At 36.9% G+C, this 15,730-nt stretch overlaps 2 protein-coding genes across 4 annotated transcripts; both read left to right on the forward strand.

Moving 5' to 3' along the window:
• The first annotated feature begins 31 nt into the window (after positions 1-31).
• On the forward strand, positions 32-6,781 carry LOC105061331 (uncharacterized). 3 transcript variants are annotated; one of them, XR_012135870.1, is made up of 5 exons: positions 32-189; positions 416-1,715; positions 2,314-2,427; positions 6,574-6,698; positions 6,765-6,781. XR_012135870.1 is itself a non-coding variant. In XM_019846056.3 (3 exons), exons 2-3 carry the CDS (start codon positions 535-537, stop codon positions 2,426-2,428), a joined length of 1,296 nt encoding a protein of 431 aa, XP_019701615.1. In that variant the 5' UTR covers positions 32-189; positions 416-534; the 3' UTR covers positions 2,429-2,723. The 3 variants fall into 3 exon arrangements, 2 of the variants coding, with proteins under 2 accessions (XP_019701615.1, XP_019701616.1); XM_019846056.3 differs by lacking the exons at positions 6,574-6,698; positions 6,765-6,781 and having other exon boundaries at positions 2,314-2,723; XM_019846057.3 differs by lacking the exons at positions 6,574-6,698; positions 6,765-6,781 and having other exon boundaries at positions 39-189; positions 451-1,715; positions 2,314-2,723.
• Positions 3,528-6,567, forward strand: LOC140852889 (uncharacterized). The gene has a single exon (XM_073246780.1). It carries the CDS (start codon positions 4,897-4,899, stop codon positions 5,224-5,226), a length of 330 nt encoding a protein of 109 aa, XP_073102881.1. The 5' UTR covers positions 3,528-4,896; the 3' UTR covers positions 5,227-6,567.
• Positions 6,782-15,730: the final 8,949 nt, after the last annotated feature.

Consider the following 15,730-nt stretch of genomic DNA (forward strand, 5'->3'; position numbering starts at 1 on the left):
TGCTATATTTATTCTATTTAAATAGTATATATAAATACCAAACTCAGAACCCTAGCCATCGTCTAAGCTTCCCTATTCTCGGCCGCTCCAAGCCGCCCACCCGACTGAGACTCCTGAGGACGTAGGAACAGAGGAAAAAACGGGGAAAACATAGTAAAGATCAACGAAGACAAAGGAAAGGCGGAAAAGGTGAGACGTTTTCCCACATAGATTGATCATTTTTTTTTCTTCTTTTCGCTTCTTTTTCTTTTCTTTTTCATTCTCTTTTTTCGGAGATTAATAGGGTTTGGCGGAGGGCGGCGGCTTCCCTCGTCGCCCGTCAAAAAAATTTCCACATCTCTCGATGAGTTCCATCATCTAAAAAGAATCTCTACTTCTTATTCGCGCAAGTTGTGTAACCTTATCTTTGTTTTAGGTCGGAGAAATTTTTGATAGATTCTGGTATATTAGGGTTCATCAAGTTGAGGTTTTAGTTGATCAATTGAAGAGCAATTGATAGGCAACAGTTAGCGGCAGGAAAAATAATTTGCAATCATGTCTGTGACGGCGGGTATCAGTGATGCGGCGATTGCCGTCCGTGATAAGCTCAGAGGCAAGATTGGTCAGACCAAGGTAAAGAGGTACTGGCCTGGAAAGCCCCCAGAATGGGCCGATGAAGCTGACGAGGATGCCGATATCCGGACCGCGAGGTTGGCTGCCCTTGAGAAGGCCTTTCCGACTCGCGATGATTCTGATGTTGCCCAGAAAGACGACCGAAGGCTGCGTCGTCTGGCGGAGAACAGGGTAGAGAACAAGGAAGAAGTGAGGGCTGATCATAGGCGGATCCGGCAAGCAGAGATAGTATCCACCATTGAAGAGGAGAAGGACCGGCAGGAGGAGTTAGAGGAGGAGGATGACGAGGCATTCGAGGAGAGGAGAAGGAGACTAAGAGAGAAGCTACTTCAGAGGGAGCAGGAAGAGGCCGCCCTTCCCCCAGAAGAAGAGGAGGAAGAAGCTGAAGAGGAGGAGGAGGAGGAATCGGAGTATGAAACAGACTCAGAGGAGGAGCAAATGGGTATTGCCATGGTGAAACCTGTCTTTATTCCGAAATCGCAGCGGGATACCATTGCAGAGAGGGAGAGGCTTGAAGAGGAGGAGAGACGTCTTGAAGAGCTGGAGAAGAGGAAATTACAGGAAAGAAAGGTTGAGACAAAGCAGATTGTGGTGGAGGAGATAAGGAAGGATGAAGAAATTCAGAAGAATTTGGAGGCAGAGGCAAACATTGCTGATGTTGACACGGATGATGAGGTAAATGAGGCTGAGGAGTATGAGGCATGGAAGGCTAGAGAGATCGCAAGGATTAAGAGGGACAGGGAGGACAGAGAGGCAAGATTGAAGGAGAAGGAGGATATTGAGAAGGTGAGGAACATGACGGAGGAGGAGCGGCGGGAATGGGAGAGGAGGAATCCGAAACCACTCCCCCAACCCAAGCAGAAGTGGAAGTTTATGCAGAAGTACTACCATAAGGGTGCCTTCTTCCAGTCGGATGCTGATGAACGTGCAGCTACTGCAGGTACAGATAATATCTACGAACGTGATTTCTCGGCACCAACAGGAGAAGATAAGATGGACAAGACCATACTGCCCAAGGTCATGCAAGTCAAGCACTTTGGACGCAGTGGAAGGACCAAATGGACTCATCTTGTTAGTGAGGATACAACTGATTGGAACACTCCGTAAGTTCACTTTGGCTCTTTGAGATTATTGACTTATATTGTGCCATCAGTCCCTTAGTTCTATGTTCCCCCCTTTCTTTCATATAGTAGTAGCGTTCTTAATGTTCATGCCCAAATATCAGGAGAAAAGCAGAAATAAGATTACAACACAGAAAAAAATTCCCATATGGAATCATAGGCACACCATGTTCATGTCAACAAATCATCGCTAAAGCAATACTAGCAAATATCATTTCTCTATGTGCTACATTTTTTGTAGATCCCGCTAATACATTTTTTGTCAAACAATATTATCTATCATTTTGGGGGTGAAATTCATTGCAAAGCTTAGTTAATGGCCTTGATTGCTTGTTTCATTCAGAAATACTTGACAAGTATCTCAACTTTCTGCAACACTATACTAACAAATATCATTTCTCTATGTGCTACATTTTCGTGGATCCCACTAATACATCATACGTCAAACAATATTATCTATCATTTTGGGGGTGAAATTCATCTGCAAACCTAGCTAATGGCGTTGATTGCTTCTTTCATTCAGAAATACTTGACAAGTATCTGGACTTTCTACTAATGTTCTTTTCCTTTGTTATTATAGGTGGGCCACTAATGGTCCTCTTCGAGCGAAGTACAATGCTAAAATGGCAGGCATGAATGCGTCTATTGCAAAACCTAAAGGAAGCAAGAAGTTGAAGGACTGGGATAACAAATAGTTTGGTCCCATATTTTTCTTTTTGCATCTACTCCATCTGTTGAACTAAAATTGCACTTCCCGCCTCATTTCAATTATGTTCCAGAAGATTTATGCTATGGTGGTGTTTTGATGTGTAGAAAACTCATCAAGCATGTGGTTGATGTTGTTAATAGTTAATATTAGCCACAGCATATGTGATTTGTAGTATGTGCTCCAACGTTTTTCGGATTGTGATAACCCATCGAGTGAACAATATGCATCTGTGGATTCAATAATGACTATTGACATAGTAAAATACTAGAGATCTTCCTGAAGTGGGGTTGGCTGGCAGTTTTGTGGTTTCATCTTGGTAAGTGGATAACCAAGTGTGGTTGGCAATTGATATACAATGTCTAATTACTTCAGCATTGCAAACCCAGACATTAGTTCATCATTATTATCCTTGAAAGACAGACCTTCAGAACAGTGAATAACAAATTTCACTGTCCTGAAGTGTTCTGTTATTGAATAGCATCTTGATGTTACGGACTGACCCACCACATTGTTTGATTGCATTGATATCTGTAATTTGTGTCCTTCTAGTTACCTTTCTTTTCCTATTTCCTTTTTTTAAACATCTGATTGTGTTCGAAGCTGTTTTTTCTCATCATCATAAAATAGTATCTTTTTAGATCATTTATTTTGCATGTTTGACATGCCTCTCTTGGTGGTCTGAAATTTAGCACTTTGGCGGTGGTGGACCAAATAAATATATTATGTAGGTCATTTTCTCTAAGGAAATCAGTGAATTATCATCTCTTATGAATGTTCTTACCCTTTTAAAGATATCTGTGCTTTTATTTCAAATGTCTTTTATTTTTTATTTGACCATGTTTATCTTTGATATATCGATTAATTTTCAGAAGGGTGTAATTTCACATTTCTAATCCGGCTTCTATTTTAGCTTCAAATCTATTTAGGATGAGTTCTGATGTTTATTAAATGAAAGTACAAAGCAAATATCTGAACCTTGAAATGTCTGATTTGCTACTGTGGGAACAAGATCACTAGATTGGAGAGTGCATCATATATCACTTGTGTATCAAAAGTTAACCAATTCTACAAATTTCTAGGTAATTTTTCCTTGATGCTTTTCATGGCTTAAAATGCATTCTGTTGAAAGCTTTGAACACTCATCATGCATTAATTTATTTATTTACTTACTGATACATGGCCACGTTTCTCTATTTTGTATAATTACTTTTTCTTTAGGTTTCTGAGATGATTAGGCTTATTTAACTTCTTTTAACTTATCAAAATGATTATGATTTTCTCATTTTTGTCTTCTTAGAATTGTGTGCGACTACCATCATCATTCATTTGATGTAATAGGATACTTATTTTTTTAGCTAAAATAGTTTGGCTCTTTATCTTCTTTTTACATTTTGATACCATGTGTTTGAACCAAGGTTTTCTATACCGTGCTGAACTAGCTGGTATACCCTGTACTGTATCGGACTGGCGGGGAACCGTCACGGTTCGGTCGGTGAAATCGGTATACCGGAGGAGGGAGAGGGAAAGAGAGAAAGTGAGAAAGAGAGAGAGAGAGGAAGAGAGGGAGGGAAACCCCAGCCATCGGAGGCCGGTGGTGGCCCGTTACAGCCGTCGGAAGGCGCTTCCGCACCCTGTTATCGCTCAATAGGACTTTTACAAGAGCGAGAGAGAGAGATCTCAGGGGGGAGTGACGTATCAGAGGCCGGCAGAAGGGTCGTCGGTGTTTGCCCGGTAGCCGCTGTGGGCACCGGATGGTGGAAACGGACGTGCGGAGCCGCGGCTGCTGAACAGGGGTGACAGTCCCAGTCCGTCGCCTTTTTTAAAAATGAAGGTGAACAGAGAAGCCAACAATCGGTTTGCTGGCTTCACTTTAGAATTTTCTTTTAAAAGGCAACTGTGAAGCCGATAATCGGATAGTGAAGCCGGCAAACCAATTGCTGGCTTCAACTATTTCAGCTTTTTAAAAAAAAACAGTCGTGAAATAGGGGCGTCGCCCTTGTATCACGCCCGCGGCGCCGCGCGCATGGACTGCGCCGTCCAGCGGCCATGGCGGCTAGCCGGAGGCCTTCCGGCAGCCCTTTCGACTCCTTCCCCTCTCTCCTTTTCTTTCTTCCTCTCTCTCTCTCTCTTTCTCTCTTTTTCTTCTCCCGATTTGGGTCCTTTGCCTTCGTCGATTCGCGTCGGTCCGATATGGTACGGAATCATACGTACCGTACTGCCGGCTGGTCGATACGATCGTCGGTACTGGTTCCAAAAATCTTGGTTCGATCTGTGTTTGAAGATATTGTATAGTACAAATAAGAAAGATTTGGCAGTTTTTTTAGGTCAACGAAGACAAAGGAAAGACGTAAAAGGTGAGACCTTTTCCCATATAGATTGATCATTTTTTTTTCTTTTCGCTTCTTTTTCTTTTCTTTTCATTCTCTTTTTTCAGAGATTAATAGGGTTTCTGAGATGTCGACAATTAGCGCTCATTTGCTGTCCCCAGAGTCCCTCTCGACCGTTGGGAGGGCGGTGGAGAGGCTAAGCCTCCTGACGCTGCCGTCGAAGATGAAGTGTGATCCGGAGGTCTACGAGGCGGAGCTCCTCCTCCTCTACCACCACTTCGAGTCATCCCTTCACCTCTTCTGCCATCAGTCCTCCCTCAACCCCTCCTCTGACCCCACTGTCGCCAAGGACCTCGGTGACCTCGCCATGTTCCTCGCCCACGTCACCTCCTTCTACCTGGACAAGCTCGCCAATTTCCCTCGCCAAATCGCCGAGTTGCTCCGCTCCGATGCCTGATCCCTCCCCTCCTCGCTCCGATGCGATCTCGCCCAGGCCCTGATCCTTCTCATCAATAGAAAGGTACAAGAAGTTAATTTTTCCCTTTCTTCCTTTCTGTTTTAATGTGAACTTTGTTAAAAAAAAAGGGCTGTTTTTAATAGACAATGTGGACAACTTATTCTTACATTGAGTTATGGAACTATGTAGGGGCTAATGCTAGGGGGTGTGGGTTTCGAAAAATCTTACTAATAGGGAGCTTCAATTGTCTGGCAAAAGGGACAAATGGTATGCTCCATCAAAATCCAAAACTAAGACGGAAGTTCAAAATAAGGAGTTTTGCATCCACTTTTGCCCCTTATGAAGAATGATTTTCACTCCATATGTTAATTTTTCCTGAAACTTTGAAGGGACCTCAATTTTGGATCAGTTGTAGTTGAACTGAAACATTTTGATTTTGGTTATATTGTTTTAGATGAAACATTAAACCCTACACTTAACTAGGCCTCAAATGTTTGTGCGTCATATATTATAGTAGATAATAGGCTTATCTCAACTATTTGGGATATCATCTCTTCATTTGCTATGCATGAGTTTGAAATGCTTTTCAAGATGGTTGTTAACCTAATGTTTATCCTCACCTTTTCCATTTGAGCTTGCAATGCCACGGGCTGTGTTTAATATAATAACAGATAAGCCCTTGATTATATGACTTTCTTGATGCTAAGATAATCTAATAAGAATTTCTAGATGGAGAAACTGCCACCATAGAAGGCCTTCATAGGTAGAAATATTGGGGAACTTTTCTGATTTCTCATTATTCTGATGTTCAAAGTTTAGTGTGTTAAAAAAAAAGGGCTAAGACTTTCCAGCATGACTTTGTTTCGGCTTCCACACTCTCAAGTCCCTTGATTTGTTTCAAGTCAGTTGAGGTTTAGTATGCTTATTGAATTTCATAGTACTCATGTGCAGTCTTCTGTTCTTATATTCGGATCATTGATATTGAGGAAACTCTTGAATTGTTCATGGATCTTCAAATTCTTGGGGACCGGACATTAAGAAAACTAACCTATTCGCATGTCGTACACACCATTTGGTGAATGAACCAGAAGCGCAAAAATGAAGCCAAGAATCACAAATTGCAAAATATACTTTTTCTAATGCTACAGGTCTGAAATATTTCTTGTTCATATCTTGTCCATTATTGTCCAATATGTGATGTTCCTGATATACGATTTCTTTCATTTTCCCAAATTTTGCTAATCCTTGTAATATCTGGTATTGATAAATGCTATTTCATATCAACAATTATGAATCTCATGATGCTGCTTCTTGACTAACAACTGCAAGTTTGTGTTCCTTTTTTAGGGAGAGGAAGAATTAAGGGCCAAAAGATCTCTTGTTATCCTTTGTGATCTTCATAGACGAAGAGTGTGGTTTGATGATCAGACAGCCAATGCCATTTGCAATGCATGTTTTCACACATCTTCAAGGTATATAGTTTCACTTTTGCAAATTTATTGTTGATCAACAATTTCTAATAGTTTTTGTAACTTCAGGATTATGATAGCTGCTCTTGCATTCCTTCTTGGTTATGAACGGGTTGAAGAAGAGGATGATAGTGAAGCCTCCAGCAGTGATGATGAAACCAGTCAACAGCCACAAATTGTTATAAGCAAGGAGGCTGTTTACAAGGTCTTGTATGTTGTCCTTTACAATTATGTCCTTTGTTGCGTTCATCTCTTTACAAGCTGCCCTTATTTGTTCTTTACGATTATGTCCTTTGTTGCATTCATCTTTTTGAAAGTCTCCCTCATTCTTAAGTCATCATAAGTAGTTTTAATTTTTATATGTTGTCGGCTTGATGATGACCTTGTGAATTGTGAAGCTGACAAAGGTCAGTGTTGTACAATTATTATGTCATGGCTAAGCATGAAAGAAATTTAGTTGGTGCACTGACCTAGTGATGCAGATAAACATGTAACTGTGTACAGTAGAGATCAATCCAACAGCTACTTACAATCATGTTGGTTTTGCATGTTTTTTCTGGGATTTGATTTCCATGACATGAAATATACACATTATAGTTTTTTACAAAATGGTCGCAGCAGCTTGTGTTCTAGGGGACTATGATACTACTAACTGCAAGCAGCAAATGATTTCACAAATGATCTCTGGTCGCCATCATTCTTTTTTTTCTTCCTTTCAGGCACATCATAAAGGTACTACCGCTAGCAAGAAAAAGAAGAAAGCTAACTTGCAGCGTGTTATTCGCAGCATGAAAAGGCAACGGCGTATAGCATCAGAAAATAACAAATCCAGTTACTATTCTCCGCTTACCTATCTAAAAGATGCACAGGTTGGATATCACTTATACTGCTTTTCACGGATTTGATTTTGGTTGATTCCATGATAAGTGATTTTTTTTGTTTTTGCTTCCCACTTCTTGTCTGTAGGGTTTTGCTGAAAAGTTGTTCTCTCGTCTTCAGAAGTGCAACGAGCAATTCGAGGTAGTTTTGCTTCACTTTATTCTTTGCTAATTGTACCTGAGGTTAAATTTCATGGACTTATATATTCTAAAGTCTCTGGCACTGATTTCATATATGATGTCCTTGTTTTTGTACATGTGCTGCCACTGTTGCTGCCGTTGCTGTAATAGTTGCTTTCCATTGGTTGCTACTCAGTTTTCTTCATTATGATCCATCAGAAATCATGAGATAGTTGTACAATTTATTTATTCAGTGTTTTTCAGCTAGTGCTCTTTATTAATGTGTTGTATTAAATTGTATCGTTAAACAAAAAAGAGAAAATTGAGGCATGCTGTTGCTGAATCGTGAATATATGGTTGGCTAGATGTTTCTAGTGCAGTCACCAGTACAGATGGACTAACAAGCAGCCTTTTGGGGGGTCAAAATAATGCCAAAAGTTCTAGATGGTTTGCTGTTTGAATGGAAGATACTTGTGAGGGTCTACAGGAGGCATGCCAGGAGGATAATCCTCGTAAAAAGCTCAAAAGAGGGCTTGACAAAATTATCAAAAATTGACATTCATTATTTTGATTCAACAATGTACCAAAACCAATAGTTCCTTGTTGTTGGGTAAGTGATCGAATCTTCACTTTGGAATAAAAAAAATTGATATTGGTGCGATCTAATCCATTATTAGAAATCAATACGGAATTTATCCTATCATTTTTTTTTTCCGTATACAAAATAGTGGACTTGACTACCTCCAGCTACCTTCTTTTTTGTCCTGCTTTAACATATCTGAGCAGCAGATCTGTAGTGTCATGCCACACAAGCTGATCCCTGTAACTCTAGAAACTCTCACTGCATTAGGCTGAAGTCCCAGAGACATCCTTAGGATAACTCTGTTATCATACCCTACTTGAAGTTGGGACCATAACTTGGTTGCTTTGTCTGAATATTACATTCTGAAATTTTGTGATCAACTTTATTGCATTTGAAACATGTGATAGAATGTTTTTCAAATAAGGTGTTAGTAAATATTTTTTTAATAAATTTTTGTTTTTTTATAAATTGTAATTAATTTTAATTTTATTAAAAATAATTTTTTGATTGATTTAAATAGATTGAAGCTTTTGAGAGTCAGTTGTACATAAGCTTCAATATTTTAATTTTTTTTCTTAATTTCATATTTTTTTCAAAAAAAATTTTTTTCGATAATTTTTTTCAATAGAAAATTTGGATTTTTCAGATTCTTCCTTTAACTTGTTGTTTTGTTCAATTAAAGATTTTTCAGATTTAAAAAATATTTTTTTATCTTCAATCAAAAAATTTTTTACTTTTAAAAGATCTTTTTTTTCTAATAAAATTTTATTCTTCTCTTTGGTCAAAAATAGATTAGACTTTTTAAGTTCTTTATTTTTTAGTCATGACTTTTTAAATTCATCTATTAAATCATTGAAGGCTTCGAATAATTCATCAAAAGTAAAATCAAAAGAATTTTCAAGATTTATCTCATCATCATTGGCCATGAAGTAAGGATTTATAATTTTTTCTTCCTCTTCTTCATTTCTCTTTACTTTGCATTGCTCTCCTTAATCAATGCTTTTTTTTTCTTTTGTTTTTTCTTTTTCTTCTTTTCATTCTCATGAGCCATGAGGCATAGGTTGAGCGAGCTTCTTTATCTTCTTGGAAGCTTGATGTTTCTCTTTGATTTGCTCCCTCAAAAGTAGTTTCTAATTTTTTTATAATTATTTTGCTAAAATATATAAAGAAATTATATTAAATTCATTAATATCTAAAGAATAATAAAATATATTTATAGCCTTAGCATTTAGTTGGATCATTTTTTTATCATGCTCAATCAATGCATCATGGGTGTGTGAGGCATCGATTATAATCTTTCATAACTTATAATCATATGCTTGTATGAAAATATGCATGCATATTTTTCAATAAGTATAATTTAATCCATTAAATAATGGAGGTCGATCAATAAAATGGCTTTCATTAAAAAAGGATTCTATTTGGGTTGCTATTGTCTTTCACTCTAGATGTTAGATCAACAATTAAGTATTAGGGTACTTACTTTGATACCAATTGTTATCCAGAAGATAGCAATCCAAGAGGAAGGATGAATTGAGTTTTTTAAAATTTTAACCAAATTAAACTCTAAAGCAATTATGTACTTCTAGTTAAACTAATCTAAATAGATGTAATGTGTATGATTCAAATAGCAGCAGCTTTAAGATATATGTATGATGCTTTACAAGGACTTAAAGCTAAGCTAAATAAGTAATAAAACAAGTAAAGCAAAAAGCACATCCACAACACAAAAATACAAAGGTTTATAGTAGTTCAATGCCATCCGCACCTACGTTCATTTCTCAAGTTTTCTTTAAAAATTTTACTATAATCTTCTTGATTATAGTGTGTTTGTTTTATTTGGGCTCACAAACAAATTCAGTTACTTTTTCAATATCGTCAATCAAAATCTTATATAGATTATTTTTCAGATTCACAATCAACTCAATTGGTTTTACAGACTCATCAATCAAAACCTAACAAGTCCAATTTCAGATTTGGACGGATCTAATTCTCAAGTTTCTTTCTTCCAAAAAAAATTATAAAGAAAATAAAATACAAGATATAAATTTCAGCTTAAAGTAAAATAAAAAAATAAAACTTTTTTGAACATGAAGAAGTGGCTGAATGATTTGCTTTTTTGAAGCTTGAACACTCTTCTTTGAAGCATGAGAGGTTGCTGGAAATGATGGTGAAGATTGCTTTTGAAAGCCCTTGGAAATCAATGCTTAATCCTTATCTTTTCCCTTTCTTTTGGATATTCAATAGACCTCACTCTAATCTAAAAGTTTCTTACTTTTAATCCTTTTATCTTTTCTCTTCCTTGAGTTTAGAAGCCTTTAAATTCTTTAAAAGGGCAAATTAGCCGTTTCTAGCTATTGGAGACTGAAAACTAGCCATTGGAAGGTTTTTGTATAAATCTACAACTTCAAAAAAACTAACTATTGGAGTTGGAGTTGACTTCAAATGACCTCGAGTCGACTCGATTTCTACAGGAGTCAGCTCGATTTCTACAGGAGTCAGCTCGATTTCTGCACTCAAAAATTTTATTCTCTATTTTTTCTGAGAGAGTCAACTCGAGCTCTGTGCCACTTGATACGAATGTGTCGGAGTCAACTCGAAACATCCCGGAGTCGACTTAAAATCTTTCAACTTCATTTTTTTTCATATTTTGCCCTCTACAACTTGAATTTCTTGGCTCTAATGCTTCCAAATGATATTTGCTTCTTTCAATTTTATTTTCTTCATAATGAGCCATCCAAACTTATGAAAATTTTTTTCTTGAAGTGATTTGGCTTGGCATGTTGAGAGGATTTCTTCCATGGATAATTTCTTCAATTTGAATATCTAGAAAATACTGTATCCAATCTTGAAAACATGATTAGTAATATTTTTAGTCAATATTTTATGATCATTAAAATCAATCATAGGATCAACATTTCGAAAAATTAACTGGATTAGTTTGTGATCCTGATTAAAATAAACGCACTATAATTAGTGGATTAAAATGAAAGTTTTCAAGTTAAGCTTGAGGAGTGAACGTAGATGCTGGATTTGCACCGAATCACTATAAAATCTTTTGTATTTGTATGGTGTGTTTGTTTTTTCTTACCTTACATTATTGTTTAGCTTTTATTGATTTATTTTCGCTGCCATTCACTACATTTACTGCACATACACAGCACTTCACATAGTTTGTTTTGTAAAATAGTACATACTTGATTGAAATCTTTGAAAACCCAATTCACCCCCTATTGAGTTGTCTAACTGGGCAACATAGTTTATCCAAGATGAAGATAGTAGGAGAAAAATTGAGCTCAAAGAGAAAGTCTTTAAAGAGTAATGAGCCATAGAACCTATAGAACCTATTCATATTGAGCTAGTACATATAGTACCTCCTCCATCTCATAGGTCGAATAAAATCTCTTATCCTATTGAAAGATACTTAAGTATTATAATAGAGGATGTAGAGAAAATATTCTTCATGGAAGGTAGGGAATATGGAGATGATCTCAAAATATTACTATAAGGCAAAGTCAGACATCAATTTTGAGAAGTAGTTAAATGCAATGAAGTCAAAAGTTTACTCGATGCATTCCAACCAAATCGGAATCTTAGTAGATCCACCAGCAGGTATAGTATCTATTGGCTTCAAATAGATCTACAAAAGGAAGAGATGTAAAAGTAGAGATTTTTAAAGCAAGCATCTTAGAATTGGAACACTCAATGTATCAAATTATTTAATCTCATCAAGAACGAGAAGGAAACATATGTTAATAAGAAGATCAGTGAAAGTATTGTCATGTTCCTTGTATTATATATGAATGACATCCTCCTGATTAGAATTTTATTCTTGAACTGACTTTGGTTAAAAATTTGATTGTCTAAATATATTCTCTATAAGAGACCTTTGGGAAACATCCTATAAGGGTCTATGAGATAGATCTAAGAGGATTCTAGACTTTTCATAGACGATGCACATAGAAGAGGAGCTAAAAGGATTCAACATGAAAACTCCAAGAGGGGTTTCTACCCTTTAGGCATGAGATTGATATCTCCAAAAGATGCATTCCAATACATTTGTGGAGATACAGTACATAAGCTAGATCCCTTATGCTTTAGCTATAGGGAGCCTCGTATATGTCATACTACATATACAGACTGATATAACTATCGCTATGAGTGTCACGAGCAAATATCGATTAAATCTAGACTAAAAGCACTGGATAGTTGTGAAAATATTTCTAAGTACTTGAGAAGTACTTAGCATATGTTCATGGTCTTTAGAAAAGAAAAGTTGAGGATAGTAGGATTCATGGATTCAGACTTTATGTCTGATGTTGATGGTAGAGAGCTACATCAGGATGCGTCTTCTTATGCAATAAAGATTCGATAATTGGAAGAGTTTCAAATAATCGATTATTATAAATTTTAGAAATCGTATATATTGCTGTTTATGAGATAACTAGAGAAGCCTTCTAGTTAAAAAAAATTTATTATAGAACTGGATGTAATGTCATTAGATAGTACAATACTGTACTATGACAACATAGGTGCCATAGCTCTAGCTAAGAAGCCTAGATCTCATCAGAATTTTTAGCACATAAAAGTGATAATTTTTAATTATTCGTGACTATTTTGAGAAATAAGACTTCGAGAATCAGAGAATAGACTCAACAAAAATGTGGCGGATCCACCCATTAAACTATCTTGCGAGTAAAGGATCAAAGCACATCTTGAGAAGATGGGGCTAGATATATGGCAGATTTGCTTTAATGTAAGTGGAAGAATATTAGATGTATGCTCTAGAACCCAATAGGACGGACACATTAATTCTTTCTAGGACATAATTTCATACTTAACCTAATTAATTAGGATAGTTAATTTTCATTCATATAGTGTATGTGTTCATAAGTCGTCCAGAAAATTAATAAGATGATAATACATATTCTCAAGAGTTGAGAATTTGAGACATGTGTCACTGATGGTTAATTTCTAAATTACTCTCGATCAATGGATCGTCACGGAAATGGTGATTGATCTGATTAGATTGGTGCACGGATCGTTTTTCTTTGGATAAACGAGCCTTGAGTCTGTAGTATGGGGATACTAAAGCGAGAGTGTAGATGTTTGTTAGAGAACAAAAGTATCGAACATGACTTGTTAGGATCCTTCCTAGAGGCGTGGAGACCTGAAACCAATAGCAAATCACCCAAGAAGGGGATGGTAAGAGAGAGGAGACAAATAAGGTAGGTGGCTAGAGTTTGATGGAGGTGCTCCAAGCTTGAAACCTTAGGGCATCTAGGGTTTCTTCTTCTTCCTTGGAGTTGGTGGCTAGGGTTTGTGAGAAGGATAGTTAGGGCATGAGAGAGAGAGAGAAGAGGTTAGAGAGAAAAGCTCTTTTCATTTTCTCATCATTTGATCTAATTACATGTATATATACCTATACAAATAAATCAAATTTTAGTCCTAAAACTCTCATAGCTAACCTAATATAATTGCACTCAATCCAAGCCCATGTACACCCATGACTTGACATGCTCTCACCCTCTTGGATCCAAATCTAGCCCAAACATGGAGTAACTCACTCAACACCTAAATCTATTGGGCCTCAAGATCCTCAAGGCCCTAATCCCTAAGCCTCAAGATTGTGGAGCATTTGAACCTCCATCCTAGGATCCAAATCAGATCTAGACTCATGGAGCCAGCACCATGGCTCCTCATCTGGCCTCCCAAGACTTGGGAGTACCATACTTGAGCCTGCAATCTCCATCTTGATGTCTTAAAGTCTTGGCAAACTTCATGTAGTCCATCTGCACCAAGCTGTTATCATCTTGCACCCTGACAACACAGTACAAACCCCATTTATTGGGTTCCAGTGGTGCAGCGGAAGTACTGGATGTTTAAAATTTTCATTCAAAATATCCTAGCACATCGAAACCTTAGAATCTAGAATCTCTTGACTATAACAATCAAAGCATAATTAAATTAAATTTGGATAAGAAGAATATCTATAGTGTTAATTTTAATTTTCATGAGGTATCCAAGTGTCCATCCTTCAATAGTGATCTACATAAAAATCGGATCAAAGACAGTGCTTTTTTTTACCTTGCTTCAAAAGTTCAAGTCTCTAGAACTCGATTAGCCACAGTCGATCAGACCCTCCTCCAGATTCGAGTCTAGACTTTTCAAAACCTCTCACTGGACCTGACCATCTTCTTCTTGATCTCTTAAATCCTTAGAGCTATTAGGAATAGGCTTGTCTTAAAAAATAAGTCTTTTTCCTAAATCCTAGAGTTGTAAGAGAGGGAGTGGATAAGGGATGTAAGAATTGAATGATCAATTTATCTGCCACTCCTATTTATAACAACAGAGAGGGTGCCAATAGAGGAGCCGCATCCCTACTGGAAAGGTATATCAAAAGGATCCTTGGTCAATTTTTTTATGTGTGTGATCCATTGGGTTTCACATCTAGCTAGCAGTGGATCTGGATGCAAGTTAACCTAATTTGATTAGACTCTTTTTAATCGATTAAGGTCCAAAATGAGCTAATCTGAGTTCAACAATTAGAACTCTTTCTAATTGGCAATCGAATTAAACTCTTTAATTCGATCAAACCTACAAGTCAAGATTGACATCTAGAAACGTATCATGACCACTTAGAAGATATGAAATTTGATAGAAATATCAAATATATTCTTTAGTGGTAAATTACTATGTAATTCAATCTTTCGATCATCCCTGCATCCCGAAGATGTTTATGAGTATGGAATCATGTCAAACTCAAATGTATATTCATATTAATTCTTCATCGACCAATGATGACTCCAATGATAAAGCATTAGAAACTCCTAATCTTCATCCTATTTTTGGCTAAAAGATTTTTCTTGAGTCATCTAGAGATAAGATTTCACAGGATGCGATCTCCTCTTACTAGGAGTGATCGATTCTATATTGATCGATTTACAATCTTCATACACACTCCATAGCCAGCATGTTCCGTAAAGATCTTAATGTCATGCTTGGATATGAACCAAAATATGGGTTCATGTGCACAAGATTCCATGGTGATCTCAGATCTAAGGATTACTTGCATAACTTTTACGTAGAGAACTATCTTTTGATATGCAAATAAAGCTTCCATAAGATATTTTCTGTCGATGATTCAATTTAGTGAACTCATTTTTTAATGAGTTTCCACATCTTTGTATTAGTGTCTCTACACAAGTGGCTAGTGAGATCAGTCACCCTCTCCATCAAGCATACATAGGATGTGCCAGTCTTTCCAGAATATTGATCTCTGACTCAACGCTCCCACGATCAGAAATGTTTAAGATTAAGATTTTAGAATTCTAGATCACACAGGCATGACCATTCATATCCCCAAAATCATTGTCCTAATCTTTGGAGTTTATCATAATCTTAAACACAGTGAGATGCAGCTAAAATGATGAATCAAGTACCTTATTTTATTA

The sequence above is a fragment of the Elaeis guineensis genome, chromosome 12 (assembly GCF_000442705.2).
Source record: "Elaeis guineensis isolate ETL-2024a chromosome 12, EG11, whole genome shotgun sequence".
Lineage (NCBI taxonomy): Eukaryota > Viridiplantae > Streptophyta > Magnoliopsida > Arecales > Arecaceae > Elaeis > Elaeis guineensis.